This window comes from Chionomys nivalis, chromosome X (assembly GCF_950005125.1).
Source record: "Chionomys nivalis chromosome X, mChiNiv1.1, whole genome shotgun sequence".
NCBI lineage: Eukaryota > Metazoa > Chordata > Mammalia > Rodentia > Cricetidae > Chionomys > Chionomys nivalis.
In genome coordinates this window covers 133,144,349-133,159,348 of record NC_080112.1, presented here as the reverse complement: position 1 = coordinate 133,159,348, position 15,000 = coordinate 133,144,349, and the positions used below count along the sequence as shown (strand labels likewise).

Below are 15,000 nucleotides of genomic sequence, written 5' to 3'. Positions count from 1 at the left end.
AATCTATGAAATACAAAATAGAGAAACTCTGATATAGATTTTTAGAGTAAACAAAATAAGTAAAACTATATTATAAGGGTGGTTCTGTGATCATCACATCGACGGTACCTTATTGCCTCACTATTCAAGTCAAATAAGTATTTTAAAAATATATGATATGATTACTTAAATTAATGTCAATAATAAAAGGTGACATTTTTATTAAAGCCAATTTATGTTTTTCTATTCAAGATTTAGAATCACTTTTAAAACCCACATACCTTTCTTCACACTAAAAACCCCCTACCTACACAAAAGCCATACTGCAAACGAACTGCTTTTATGAAAATTACAAATGATCACCTATTGTGACTGAAAACGATGGTTCCTTATCACATTTGTCTAAAAACATTTATTTTTAAAATTTTGTGGAATGTACTTTCAAAGCATGAGACAGATTTGTTCATGACCCCACACAATGTCAAACCATGCTGGTTTTGTGTGTGTGTGTGTATGTGAGTGTGTTGCTTGTTTTTGTTTTTTGTTTTTTAATGAGTTGCATGTTCCAATGGTAAATGATGGTCAAATTTCTTTCAATCCGCAACATTTTCTTTTAACAAAATTTTAACACTTTGTATATGTTCAAACCCTTTACCAGGTAGTTTATCTATCCCCAGTACACACTTGCGCTCTCTCTCTCTCTCTCTCTCTCTCTCTCTCTCTCGTTCTCTCTCCCAGTTTTCAGTCTCCTCCTCTACCCCTCCACCCCCAACACCCATTTACATACAAGAATGACAAGAAATTAACTAACACAGTTTGGTAGTAAAGACAAATAATAGAAGAAGTCAGACATTTCCCCCCAAACAAACAAAACACCGACAACAGATTCTTTAATTCTTAATCTGTAAATATTATAACGAATTTCTATTGAAAGACAGTGTCTTCTTAGACCATATTTTCTCCTTCATTTATCATGAGTTAATCCTTTCATACATCTTACTTTCTCAAATACCACTTGCATAAGCATAAAGCCAGCTGCTTATCACTTGCTTGGTAACCTTGGTGTGTTCTGCCATTGTCTTTCACAGATCATTTCCCTCCTTAGTTCTAATTTCTACTGCTCCCATTCAAAACCTATTCTAAGTACATAGGTGCTTATATTTCTGACATATGATTTCAAACATTAGTATCAGTTCATGTTAAAATCAGAGGTGTGAGAACCACTTGCAGATTTCAACTTGTTACTATACTTTTTTTTTTCAGTTTTAAGACAAGAAAATTCAAGTAATTTCAAGTAATTCAGCTTGTTTCCCTGCCTTCATTTTATCAGGGCTCTTGCCCTGACGTTTCTTTTCCCACCCACCACCCTCCCCTTTTGCCATCAAGCAGTTCTAGTAAAATCAGACAAAAAAAAATCGCTGTATGTAGCATTGTGAACCAGAGCTGCTCCCCATGCCCAGGTGAAGAGTGAATATAAATAATGCATATACACATACTCATTTCCCAACGACATTGTTCACAGTGTCACTTCTGTTAAGTTTTAGGTAGCATGAAGCTCATCAGCACAGAGAAAAAGCTTCGCTGAAAACTCATCACAGGGCGGGTGCTTACTGAGAATTCAATAGCTCTGTGGCATGCTTAGGTTCTATCTCTGTTAGTTTAAGAACCTGGAGCTAATTAAGAAGCTTAACAAGTATAGTCATGAGAGTATGACTGTTTGTCCCCAGTAGCCTTATAGAAAACATGACCTAAAATTAACTACTGGTTTCTCTACTCATTCTTCTTAAAGCAATCCACTGGAAAAAAAATTAGACTCTAAAGGACACTGTTTAATGCTATTGGGAGGGGGGGTTCTTTGCATTGAGAAGGATGATTTCTCTCGTTGGTTAAAAAGATCAAAAGCATGCTTTTCACTCTGTTCAAATTGCCACATGGCAAGACACAGCCACAAACTCAGATTAGCTTGTTTCTGCTACAATTTGTCACAACAATGATTAGGTCTGAATTCGTTATTTTAAATTAATCACAATTCAGTACATGATCTCAATATTTCCATTATTTCACCAGTTTTAAATTCATATTTGAGGTTTATCACTCAGAAATCATGTTGGTGGACATTTAAATATGGTATTTGATATGAAAATGGTATTCACAGAATACAGTTATTATATTTTGTGTGTGTCCTATAAACAGTTGGTGTGTGGTAGATAATTGGCCACTTGTCCACTCATCATTGATAAATCTATTTACACATTTTTATCAAAAATATGGTATTTACATATGTGTAGTTCTTTCTTCTAAATCTTGCTTTAGTTCATTTTAATGTAAAAAAATACCAAACCTCCAGAGTAATTTCATCTTCTTAAAGTATGACAGTGAGGGCTTTATTTTCAGAATAGGCAGCTCTGGGAAAACCTTGTCTAGGTTTCAAGAAAGTTAGATATTTTTGTATTCTTTATTATCACAACGAATGAGATCGGGTAAATCAAACTATGCTAAAGAAAATCACGACAGACAGAACTGCTACTTAAAACATGAAAACTAATTAAAAAAATGACTCAATCACTTTCTGTTTCTCCAGCACATATGTAGAAGCTCATGGCCAAGAAACGATGTGATTCCCCCACCCTGTTGCTTCTTCTCCCAGTTAGTTCCTCTACGTCATCACACAATTTGTTCAACAGTAAGGGGTTGTACATCTGAGGTCTGCTTGGCTCAGGCAAACTATGTGGAACTCTGGGAGGATCGGTCATCATGTGGGCTCCCGTCCGAGTTTTCAGTCTCTCCCTCGGAGATGGCCTGCATTGGTGTACTGTACAGCCTGCAGCGGACACTGTAGCGGCTGCTGCTGGCCACAGGTGGGACCCGGGAACGTCCAACCCGGGATGATGCTGAGGTGGCAAAGGTTTTCAAGGAAAACCCTTCTGCATTGACTCGTGGAGAGCACGGGGACAGAGGGGACAGCACTTCAGCCCCAGGTGTGCCCTGGTGGGTATCATCAGGGCTTTGTGGGGACTCTGAAGTGAACTCTCCAGGAGGCTTGGGCAGGATGGGGCTCTTCAGGATTTCCGTGGCAGACATACGGTAACTAGAATCAGAGCGACTGCCTTTCTTGAGAAGTAGTAGCTTAAATTCTTCGTTGGATGTATTGGACTTTTTGGCATTTCGGTAGATGAGACCAGGAGACCTCTGGCTAGTCCCAGATGTCACATTGCTGCCGGGTGAAGCGACAGAACAGGCACTGCTGCTACTGCTGCCAAGGGGAAGCCTGGATTTGCTTCTAATAGACATGTCCCCAGAATCTTTCCTTCCAAGGACTTTCCTCTTGGATCTTTTAAGAAAAGAGAAAATGGGGTAAAAATCTGAATCCACATACAATTTATGAATCAATAAGTTTGCCATCTGATTCCCATATCTATTATATTTAAAGAGCATCCTATATAGTAGGACACTAAGCATTAGCACCATACAGAGGAAGCTTAAGATTCATTACTTGCCCCCCTAGAGTTTAAGGGGGGGAACTGCCAACTTCTGTTTACAATGTGGGGCAAGACTGTTGCTTTTTCTCATTCAATCTGTTTGTAAAATACAGAGAAATATTCTCACGTCAACAATAAGCTTCCAAATAATCCTAAATACAGCAAATGGAAAATGGCGTCGTCGGGACACGACTGGCCTTAGCTTGATACCTGATGGGCCTTGATGATGAACAGTGGAGATTCGTGCTACAGACTAACTTACATTTTACAAATTAAGTCGTTTTAATTCACTGCACATGAAAAGTTAGTGACTTTTAAAATAAAACAATCTGTTTTTGAACGCAAATGTAGTAATCCTTAGCTACTCAGGGACAGCAACAGTGTATCAAGCAGTAAGTCAACTCTTTGTGAGGAATTGAAAACTCAAACTATCTCTGCAGCTCTTAAAATATTATAAAACCTAAGCTCTCAAGATAGAGAAATAACTCTTGTCACTGGGATGGAAATAAATAGGCAAATCCTCCACAAATACAAATCTAAGTTTACCAAACTCCTTAAATCTACCTAACCTCTATTTCGATCATGGAATTATTGATCTTATTTTGGATTAAGTGCGCCCAAACTCGATGAGTCTTCAGCCTAACTTAGTCATTCCGACTCTGGTGGCATGTGTTCTCACCAACGTAAAACCTCATGTGGTAAGGAAAACGTGAGCTTTGCCTTTCCAGATTCCAGAGGAGTGTGACTATGCTCAGAGAAACCCCTGTGGTTGATATTTTTACATAATCTGTTCTCGGTGTCACCTGAAGGTAGAATTTTCGTCTAGCAGGTCTTATCAGCATCTATAGTATTCTAGACACAAAATGATTTCTTATCAACAAAATCAAATCTATGAGGTTAAGTTTAGATGCTTAACTTATTCAAGGCAGCATAGGAAGCAGCACTGTCGGGATTCGGATTCAATATCTTTCTAATTCTACAAATGTGTATTCTGCCCACTCTTCCAGACACATCACATGGTTCTTTGAGGGCTCATTAACTTACACAGCAAATTAATAATTTGTCCTGGGTTTGAAGACACATTGTGAGGCTTAGAGGAATATGATTGGCGTTTAGACGACAACTGTGGTTGAAGAACATAAACTGGCGAGGAAGCTTGACTGCTTACGGTATGCACAGAGGCTGCTACTAATGGAACTCTTAGGAAAATGCAGTTGCGAAAGAGCAGTGCTCCTTCTTTGAGAAAAATAAAACCAAATGAAACAACACTAACAGAAAAGAGAACCCTTTTCAAAAGCAGAAGCTTGAGGGGCGGGAGGAGAGATTAGAAACTGCTTGCAACAGCTTGAATTCTGCAGGCAAATGGAGTTGGAAAACATCATTTTGAGTGAGGTAACCCAGACCCAGAAAGACAATTATCATATGTACTCACTCATAAGTGGTTTTTAAACATAAAGCAAAGAAAACCAGCCCACAAATCACAATCCCAGAGAACTTAGATAACAATGAGGACCCTAAGAGAGACATACATGGATCTAATCTACATGGGAAGTAGAAAAAGACAAGATCTCCTGAGTAAATTGGGAGCATGGGGACCTCGGGAGAGGGTTGAAGGGGAGGGGAGAGGCAGGGAGGGGAGCAGAGAGAAAAATGTAGAGCTCAGTAAAAATCAATAATAATAATAAAAAACCCTGCTTGCGAAGATTTATTTCCCAAACGGTAAGTCTGTGAAAAGGGAAAGATAAACCCTGGCTTCTATCCTTTGGGAACTGCGTCTCTGTCCCCAAGGCCAGGTGGAAGAAGAGACTCATGTTCGTGGCAAGAGCACATTTAGCATCCTTTGGTTCAGTGGCTAAGAGTTGGTTTCTCTGGTCAGCAGCTGGAATGGATTGTTACAAATATGGGCCACTGATTATAATGATTATATGGGCCACAGGTTATAAAGGTACAAAAGAGAAAGTGTGCCTGGGCCAGCAAAGGCACAACCATGTTCTGGGAAAGCAACCCAGAGAACATCCACTGTTCATGGGATATGGCCTTTCATTTTCGAGATAAAAGTCAGCACCATGAAAGAAATTTAATTTTGAAAGAGAAAGAATAGAAGAGAGCAGTTTTCAGTTGTTCCGAGCTGAGATGGGCTCAGATGGTTCTGGCAAATCAACATATGTTTGTATCAGCTAGTGTGAGATTACAACTTTGAGCATATTTTATAGACGCGAGGGATTATTTAAAAGCCAGGGCTAAGAGTGTAACTCCATGGCAGGGTGCTTTCCTAGCATGTATGAGAGGTCCTGGGTTTGATTTCTAGTACTGCATAGGTAAATAAATACAAAATGTAGTATGTACAACAGAGGTTATTCTTGAATTTGGGTTTTCACTCCAAGTCATTTAATAATAAATTGTTTTCACAGGTAAATTTGTTTCAGATTATCATTCCTGGGGGAATCACCTTCGGTGATTCTTACTGAGCGCTCTTAATTGAACTTTATATATCTGTCCATCTAGCTGTAGCTATCTATCTAGACTCATATTTTCAAACATGCATACAAGTCTATGAATTTTATTTGGAAAGGTACTTCTTTTGTTTTGTTGTGTGTATTATGGGTACAAAACGCTTCCCCATATTTTCATTCAAGGAGAGACACTTCAAGAAGCAAATTCTTTTCTGTGCCTTTTGTTTCTGGGAAATTGGCGACACTCTCTCACCTGTGAATGACAGCGAATAGATCCTCAGTTGTTCGAGGTTTGTTTGGAGACACAAACACACCCTCAGCTTCAGCTTGAGAGTCCTCACTGAGCGGTGAAGTGATGGAGTCATCACTCGGTGATGATTCTTCAAACAAGAACAGAAACATCTTTAGGAGGGAGCTACACATCTCACCACCCTGTTTCCCTGACGCCAGGATCAACCAAATAGAAGGTACCTTACCACGATTTTTAAAATGAGAGAGAGATCTGTCAAATATTAGTTCCTAAATAACAATAGGTTTCTTCTAAATTGTTTTAATAAATGAAAAAAATGGCAGAGGTAAACCGACACTCAGGGCTAGAGAGAACTACAGGGAATGCAGGAACCACCATAGGACACAATTCCACCCTAACAAAGGTATCATTAACTGACCTTTCAATGAAGTCTCATCCATACTTCCTTGGGTCTCCTCTGCTCTGCTGTTGTCAGAGGCACTTTTGGGTGAAATACCTGAAGCAATATTTTCCTGCTCAGAACATTTTTCAGGGAATGAATTTATAGTTGACATCTCTGACTCATGGCGGATGGTCACAGGCACTTTGTCGTGGTGACGGCTCACAGCACGTTGATGCTTATGGTGACTGCTTATGTCTGTTACTCTAGTTGGTGAGTTGGCTTGAAGTGTGATTCCATCCACAGATTCCAGTTTCACACCTTCTCCCCCAACTCCAGAGGGTGCCTTTGGTCCTTGTTGTGGGACTCCATCTGGGCTAGCTCCGTACTGCATCATTTTACTGCCCAAATCACTGGGGCGGGTAGCAGACACCCGCTGAAACCCCGTTGAATAGCCACAGTTCTTACTTGGTATCTTTTCTGGAATAAGCTCACTTTCCATCTGTATTTGGTCTTTCATAACACTTGAATCTGGAGGATTGCTACCAGCTGAGGTTACAGTTTCTGGATCATAATGACTCTTCACATCAAAAGTAGGATTCTTTTCCAGATGCTTCTCTGGCCCCATTTCCACTGCAGAGGCATCTAAAAAGGACAGGAGGGTGTCTTCAGCAGAGTACTGGCGCGATACTGATTTCCTTGCTGGGTGTGGCCTTGTTTTACCTGGAGATACAGAAGCCGCAGAAGCCACTGTTGCAGTACTCTCTTCTAAGCCAGGGAGATCTGTATTATTGTCCTCCTTTTGCTTAACTTCCTCAGACTTACTGATAGACCGAAGGTTGACAGATTTTAGGACCGTTGGTGTGATTGCAAGAGACGGCGGAGGGTTTGACCTCAGCATATCTCCGACTGTGTTCTGTTTATGACTAAAAACATGCAGCGGGTGGCGGTGGTGGAATGGTTTGTTCAAAACATTATGAAGAGCACTTAGGTCAAGATGGGTAGGAGGTATAATCGGAAGTTCCAAATCTTTATTCAATGACAGGGCTCCATCTTTCAAAGACGGTTGCTGTAGTGAGGATTTCCTTTCTGGGACTTTAGGTTTTCTTTTGCTACCTCCAGGAGACAACGGACCTGAAAAGAAAGCTGTTGGGAAAGAGGAGGTTGGTGTTTCTGACTGGCTTGAGTAGCCACTTGATGGAGATGCCAAGCCAGCCAGCTTTTCTGGTGAAGCCAGTTTAAATTCATTATCGACAGAAGGAAGAGATGGGGTGGTGGCCCTTGATTCTGACTGGGATGTTTGGGATTCAGAACTCTCCGGAGATTTGATGCATTCGATAACTGTGGTACCCGTAGCAGTGCTTGAATTAGACAAGGATCTGTAAGGATCATTTGTTTTCAAGTCATTTAGAAGCCAGAGGTCTGCATAGTGAGTTGATTCAGCAGCACCTTCATTTTTGAAAGGTGAAATGTCTGTAGCATCCAACTGAGGTTCCTTAACAGCGTGTTCACTCTGGTTTATCCAAGGAGAGTCCTGCTTTGCAGGCAGATTGGCATTTTCCACTCGAGAAGGCATGTTGGAGAAATCAATAGGCAGCTTCATTTCCCTGGAACTGTGAGGCAGATGCTGACCACTGCTTATCTTTGGTTCTTTCTTCTCAGAAATCTCTGTGTTTTCATCAGACTTTCTCAATGATGAGCTACGTTTAGGTGGAGTTGGCTTTGCCTTTGGTTTCCTGAAAGAGATGCTTGGTCTCCCCTGCCTCCTGTGGTCTAAGTAGTCTTGCCAGGCACAGTCCGGAAGACCAGGAGGAACTCCTACACCCTGACCATTCTCTGGGCCCAGGCCTGCATAGTGACAGACATAGCTCTTATTACCTTTGAGACCACAGTCAAAGTGCATCGAGGTATAGTATCCTTCTGTATCCACTGAGAAATGAGAGCTAGTATCTGCTTTGTCTGAAGGAGACTTTTCCAGAAAGCTGTCATAGGTGCCCATGCTTGTGAAACTTGGGCAGCCCAAGCTATCTGCCTTTGGACGCTCAGGACTAAAATCTTGGCGGCAGGATGCGTCATGATGGTGGTGCAGATAATTCCACTCACTGTCGCTTGCATTGCTGTTGTTGGGGTCATCCAGCAGATCTGCAACAGTGGACGTGAAGGAGTTTGTCCGGTGGCCTCTTACTTTATCCAAGTGGTCATTGTACTGTTCTGTCACGAAGACACTGGTGTCTTCATTAGCATTCGGAGCAATGTTCAGTGACAATTCCGAGTCACAGTGCGAAGAGCCAGTGAGGGGAGGAGAAGCGGCAGGGGGGATTGTCTCTGAGGTCTGGGAGGGGCACGTGGAGCTGCTCCCACTCCAATTCCCACTGGACGACTGGTGGTCATCTTTCTGGTCCATGTGGCTGCTGAGGAGGACACTAGCTGTGGAAATGCAATGGATTGGGCTTCCAAAGGTGTCTGAGTTGGAGGAGATGTCACAGCTTCCAGAGTCAGCCGCCATTCGGGACAGACGAGACCTCCCCCTCTCACGTAACTTGTGCTGGGGGCTGTGATGATGCTGAGAGCAGGCCAGGCCCAAAGCAGGCTGGTGTTCCTGTGCACTTGGGCTGCCTGGAGCTTCACTACGATCATTAGGGGCTCTTTCATGGTCACCCACAAAAGGCTCTCCTTCTTCATATGCTGAGGGTTTAGCACCAACTTTGGGTTCAGCATCTCCACCTCTATTTCCCTCCCGAGGAAGGCTCCGAGATCTCGTGCGGCTGCTCACTACAGGAGTAAACATGGTGTCGCCTTTGTCTCCCAGGGCAGAGATGTTGCCAGCAGAATGAGAAAGGGAAGCTGCAATGCTTTGACCCCTTTGAGCTCTGATTCTCCTTCTGGATGGGGCAGCAATCAGAATATCTTCAGTTTGGCATTCAGAGTCCCTGGTTCCGGACCTCCTATTGACAGTGTTGGAGGGGTCTGGGTTTGTGTGCACAATCACATTCCTTTCCCTGGCCACGGGTGATTCATCGGAATCTAGGGCACATGGAAAACACCATAAGATATTACAGATCGGCAGATTAACAGGCATTCTGAGGGTTGTTTATAAATCTCTGTGCTACTGTATTAAAACTTTTTCCTACAGAAAAGATTAGTATCTAAAATTAGGAGAAAGTTTGGATGCTTTCTGTACCTCATTTGTCTCTGTTTCTAGCTACATGTCTATTTGTATATGTGCACACACACACATGCATCGTGTACACTTATTGAGAGAAGATATACTCTTTGTTTTTAATGAATCATCTCTCTTTGTATTAATTTGCTCCAACAAGTGACTGCTTTCATAAAAGAAACATGATTTCAAAATTCAAAAGTCAAAAACAACCGAAATACAAAATCTAAAGCCCTGGCCACTACTTTTCACTGGTGTTTTGAAATACAAGCATAATGAAATACAATTCATAGACTTCATTAAAAAAATCAAAGTCTTATTTACATGTAGTTGCTACCATAATATTTTGAAATTAGTATAAATATTATAAAATACATTGAACAGAAAAATTAAATATCTCCAAAGATATATTTTTAAGATTCCATATTTGAATATGCTTTAAATTTACTTGAAAAATAATTAATAGCACAAAAGTACATTTTTCTTCATGTGAAGTTAGAATTTTCAAAAATACTGCATAGAATATTTATTCATATTCCCATTGCAATAAACATTTGAAATGACAAGATATATTTCACCAGGAATGCTTGAATCTCTAAGGGTAAGCCTCTATATTCGAGAACAGAGTTTTAAAAAAAATGCCAAATGGTTTTCTGAATGTAAAATAAATACAGTAGTTTAAAATGACTACAAGTTAAAACTTTCAGTATTTCTAAGGAATGTTATAGTTGAAGGCAGTTGAAAGTGGCACCTATTTCCTCTCCTTGTCACCTTTACTAGACAGAAACCATGAACATTTTTTATGCCACACCTATTTCTTGTTGAACTCTTCTGGGAATCCCCGAGATGGTTTTCCTTCTCCTCAATTTTCGTCTCCGCTGTAGGACGGATTGTGAATGAACAAGAGAACAGCGTATACTAGCTTCTCTGTCAAAGCCAACTCCTGCAACCCACAAAAAGGTCTCGTTAGCCTTTAAAATAGCAGACAAATTTTCATTTGCTTGGAACACAGTGATGTTTATTGGTTGGAAGTCAGGGAAGACTTTGGATTAAATCTGTGAACAAATATAAGAAAGTCCTTCTCTCACCCTTATTTAAATGATGCTATAGTAAGATTTACTTCTAAATTCAGCCTCCCTCAACAATTGCAAAGCCAAAAGAAAGATGCAAAAGAGGAAAATGACCAGAAATATAGAGAAGAGAGAGGGACATCAGCAAAACCCTCTCACGCTGACCTGGTTATAACCTTTAGTCACTATTATTTTCTGCTCTATTTCTGGGATCTTTGAAACTGATACCTTTTGCATAGTAGATCAGTACCCAAGATGTAAACCTAGTGCATCCTGACCCATTTCTTTGGGTCACAAAGCGTCTTTGTGAGTTTTTCTCCCTTCACCTCCTATGTTCAATCTTCTCCAAGCATACACACACACACACACACACAAACTGCTGCGAGGAAACACAACATCACAACAGATTAGGGCTTTCTTCTTTTTGATAATCTTCTAACTCTACTTTTGTCTTGTGAATAAACTGGATGCTTTGGGTTTGGAAATAAACATAAACAGGAGTCCCCAGTCCTGCACTTAAAATGGCTCTACCTTTGATGCCAATCAGTTTTATGTCAGACTCCCCTGTCTTCAAAGCATTGTTTGTTGTTATGCATGCAGGGACCAACCATGGCGATTATTAGTTCTTCTCTGTAATCACATTAGTAGCACTATATGTGGTCCTATTAAATTAGAACAATGAAGAGGAAGGTAAGGAATTCAAACTCTGTCTGGCACAAGCGTGCACTGTAGAGTTTACAGTGCAAGCTGTGGCTAAGGAGTCTGGAATGCTGTGCTTCAGGATTTGATCACCTCATCATTATTCCTAGCTGTTAAACCTTGGATCAGCTGTATATACCAACAGTTTCTAGGCCCACTTTGAAATCTGTCTTGTGATGAATGATTACAATGTTATCAGAGAATTCATAAGCATGATATTTTCCTTTCTTAGTTCCAATAAAAATTTAAATCCTCCATTTGAATCTTAATAATTATTGAATACATGATCTACAGACACTGTGTGTTATATGGACGTCATTAACATTGTTCTCATTGAAGCTCTTGAAATCAACATCTAATGTGAGCCTTCATCTTGAGAGTTCCTGAAATAAAACTGAAAGAAAAATCTTCTCTTTTTCCTAATCACAAGATGATGGTCCATAATCACAGCACTACATTTTGAAAACAAGATTTTACTCACAGCACCAGAAAAGAAGCAGGGGTTGCTAATAGTCAGATGTTCCCAGGCTGAAAAATTAGTTAAAGGGGTGCCAGAATGATCCAATTTGGCAGATGAACTCCTCTAAAGCATCTCACTTAGATTATAGAGGTCCAATAAGTGCACATCTTTAGAATAATTTATCCCATAAGTTGAATAGGTCAGCAGGAAAATTAAGTCTCAGCTCACGGTACAACTGGCCAATGCATTAGAGTATCTCTCATTCAAGAGGGAAAATAATATCTGTCCCAGGTACCCAGTCCATTTGTTTCCCCACTCTAGGTGAGAGAAATCTGAGTGGAATTAATAATAGCAATGTCTAAAATGCTTCTCAGGGGACTTTCAATCTTTAGTTATTGGGAATCAAGGTAAAATCAGTCACAGGGTGGCTGTTTTAAATTTTTCATTACACAAATAGGGTAAAAGGGAACTAGAAGAGGTGTTTAATAAACACTAATGGGAGATCATTTAATTGGGGGGGGGAGAATGATTGAGAACAAAGTATAACTCCCCCTACCTCCCTCCCTCCCTCCCTCCCTCCCTCCCTCCCTCCCTCCCTCCCTCCCTCCCTCCCTCTCTCTCTTTCTCCCTCCCTCTCTTTCTCATACACACACACACACACACACGCATACACACACAAATCACATTATTTAAACCTATCAGATTTATAACTAAAATTCAAAGCTCCAGCTCCAGAATTCACTCCCTCTGCTATCAGACTCTGAAGAAAAGTCCAGCTAGGCTTCCATCCTACCTAGACTAATATGCAAACTTTGAATGCATACAATAGCAGAAAGTGAAAAGAAGTCAAGCTTGCTGGTTTTAAAACACAGTTCACCCCTCATCTCTGTATCTCAATATTTTCATATCAAAAATCCCTAAAACCAATATAGAAGTCTAAATGGTCTTTTAGCAAAGCCTACCTTTATCCAGGGAAGCATAAAAACAGATTTTTTTCTAGTTGGTCGACAGGACCTTATTTGCAGTTTTAGAAACCTGGGTTTTGCTGTTTTCTTTCTTGCGGTGGCACACATCATTATCATGTGATTAATCACTGCCAACAAGCTATTTGGTGATTTTTTTTTCAAAAAGAAACTGTCCATCATTTACATAACAAGTAGTCCAGCAGAATATATGCAAATTGGTGTTTAAACCTGACAAAAGCATACTGAATTATCTCCTGACTTGTATGTTGACGAAAGATTTCTTGCTCATAACAAAACTATATTCTTAGCTGATAGGGAAGCTAACAGCACAGGTTTTGACCACATTGAACACATGGAATATTCAGACCCAACTGCCCCTAAAGGAAAGAAAGAAAACGATACCAGTGACATTGATGGGAATAATGCAAGAAGAAATCACTTGAGCATCCTGTTTCATCTTCTCCTCAGGAGTCGGGAGAGGTAGCGCTTTGTTCCAGTTGGTCTGCTTGTCCAGTGTAGAGGGGACATTGTGTATTGGGTTTTTTGGTCTCTGTCCTAACATGACATCTGTGTCTTCATCCTCTGCAGAGTGGGACTGCAAGCAAAATATATTCAGATTCACATCCCATACCTTACATGCATAGGAATTTCATAGTTCAGTCTTTTAAAACAAGGCTAGAAATAAGCATGTAAGACAAAGGAAACAGTCATAGAAAATAGTACACAGAACTAATAGGAAGTTTTGTTTCAATAGTGAAGAGTTACAGAAGGAAAAAAATGGGTCCACAAAACATGCTTTTCAGGTAAAACGGGATAAAGAGAAGAGACAAATTAGTCAGAAATCCTGTACCTTCAAAGTGAAGAAAACTGCCTGTCTCTAATCCATTGAAAGGTAAATCTCCTTTCTGTATCTTTATGTCACTATAAATTCCTGTCAAAAATCTTGAGAGCTCTAGACCAAGCTGATCAATGAAGGCAGATGAGCTAAAAGCCTATAAAATTCCTCAGAGACTACGAAGAAAACCCGGAGACAGGAGACAGTCTGGAACACACCACCTGGAGGATAAACCACCAACCTAATCCAGGAGGCCATCAAAAGTCCAGGAGTTAATTGCACCTCAGAGAGACAGCTTTGGTGAATGACATTTTAAAAAGTCAGTTTAACTGACATTAGATGGCTGCAGAAACGCCAAGGAAAAGATGTGCCCCACTATCCAAGTACAGTGGAGTATACAAATTCTGTTTCTGCAGGAGAAGATGGAAGCAAGTTTCTCTTTCAGATTTGGACTGGTAGAAGAGTTCTGGTTTATTTTCTTGCAGCTTTGTTGTGCAAAACTTTTCGTCCAGCTGCATACGCTAGAGGCTTTGATTTCTATATGACATTTGAAAATTGTCTGTCCAAGCCCATGATAAATATTAATGCCGTCTACCTTTTCTTTCAAGCTTGGGCTCCAGGCCATTTTTGGTTTCAGGGTTGGCTTTCTAAAGCAGAGTCATAAAAGACCCAATTTCCACCACTGAACCCAGTTCTCTTTCTTTATACAGTTCAGATGGAGATGGGTAACTGTGTAAAATAACTATTTCATTTCCTCTTATTTCAGTAAGGTTTTAATAATACTCTGTCCTAAAAATCGGGATTCAAAAAACAAAACAAAACCAACCTCTCCAGTCCTCACATTGGAAGCTGTACTATTGGCCCAGGGTCACATGTATTGTCAAAGGAACTGTCCTCAAGTCTCCTTAAAGAGTAGGCTCCAGAGCCCCTTATTTAAAGGAAATCCCAGCATTTACTTACCTTACCAGAGGTTTCCACAAAGCACCCTAATACACCCAATGATCTATGATGCCCCCCTCTTTGGGAAAATTGTGTTCACCATGAGCGGTTTAGTAAAATATTGCAACCTTCTTTCTCTCTTCAGCTTTTGTGCAGATTCCCAGAGAAGCGAATAGCTCAAATAAAGTTGGAGCACAAAAGACTTTGTTTCCTAGGTAACTTTCAAAAAGAAAAAAAAGTTTTGTATATGCAGAGAGGGAAGGAGGGAGAGAGAAGAAGGGGGGAGGGAGGGGAGGGAAGGAGGGAGGGAGGGAGGGAGGGAGGGAGAGAGA

The 15,000-nt window shown here is 40.5% G+C and overlaps 1 protein-coding gene across 2 annotated transcripts in view; it reads right to left on the bottom strand.

Annotated features, from left to right (window-relative positions):
* Window positions 1-1,402: 1,402 nt before the first annotated feature.
* Window positions 1,403-15,000, bottom strand: part of Nhs (NHS actin remodeling regulator) — a 328,052-nt gene continuing 314,454 nt past the window's right edge. For both annotated transcript variants that reach the window (XM_057759684.1, XM_057759685.1), the window contains 5 exons: window positions 13,297-13,489; window positions 10,512-10,643; window positions 6,580-9,564; window positions 6,165-6,291; window positions 1,403-3,310 (listed from right to left, as the gene is read on the bottom strand). In XM_057759684.1, the coding sequence (XP_057615667.1) occupies window positions 2,704-3,310; window positions 6,165-6,291; window positions 6,580-9,564; window positions 10,512-10,643; window positions 13,297-13,489 (4,044 nt within the window). In that variant the 3' untranslated portion in view covers window positions 1,403-2,703. The remainder of the gene's footprint in view (window positions 3,311-6,164; window positions 6,292-6,579; window positions 9,565-10,511; window positions 10,644-13,296; window positions 13,490-15,000) is intronic.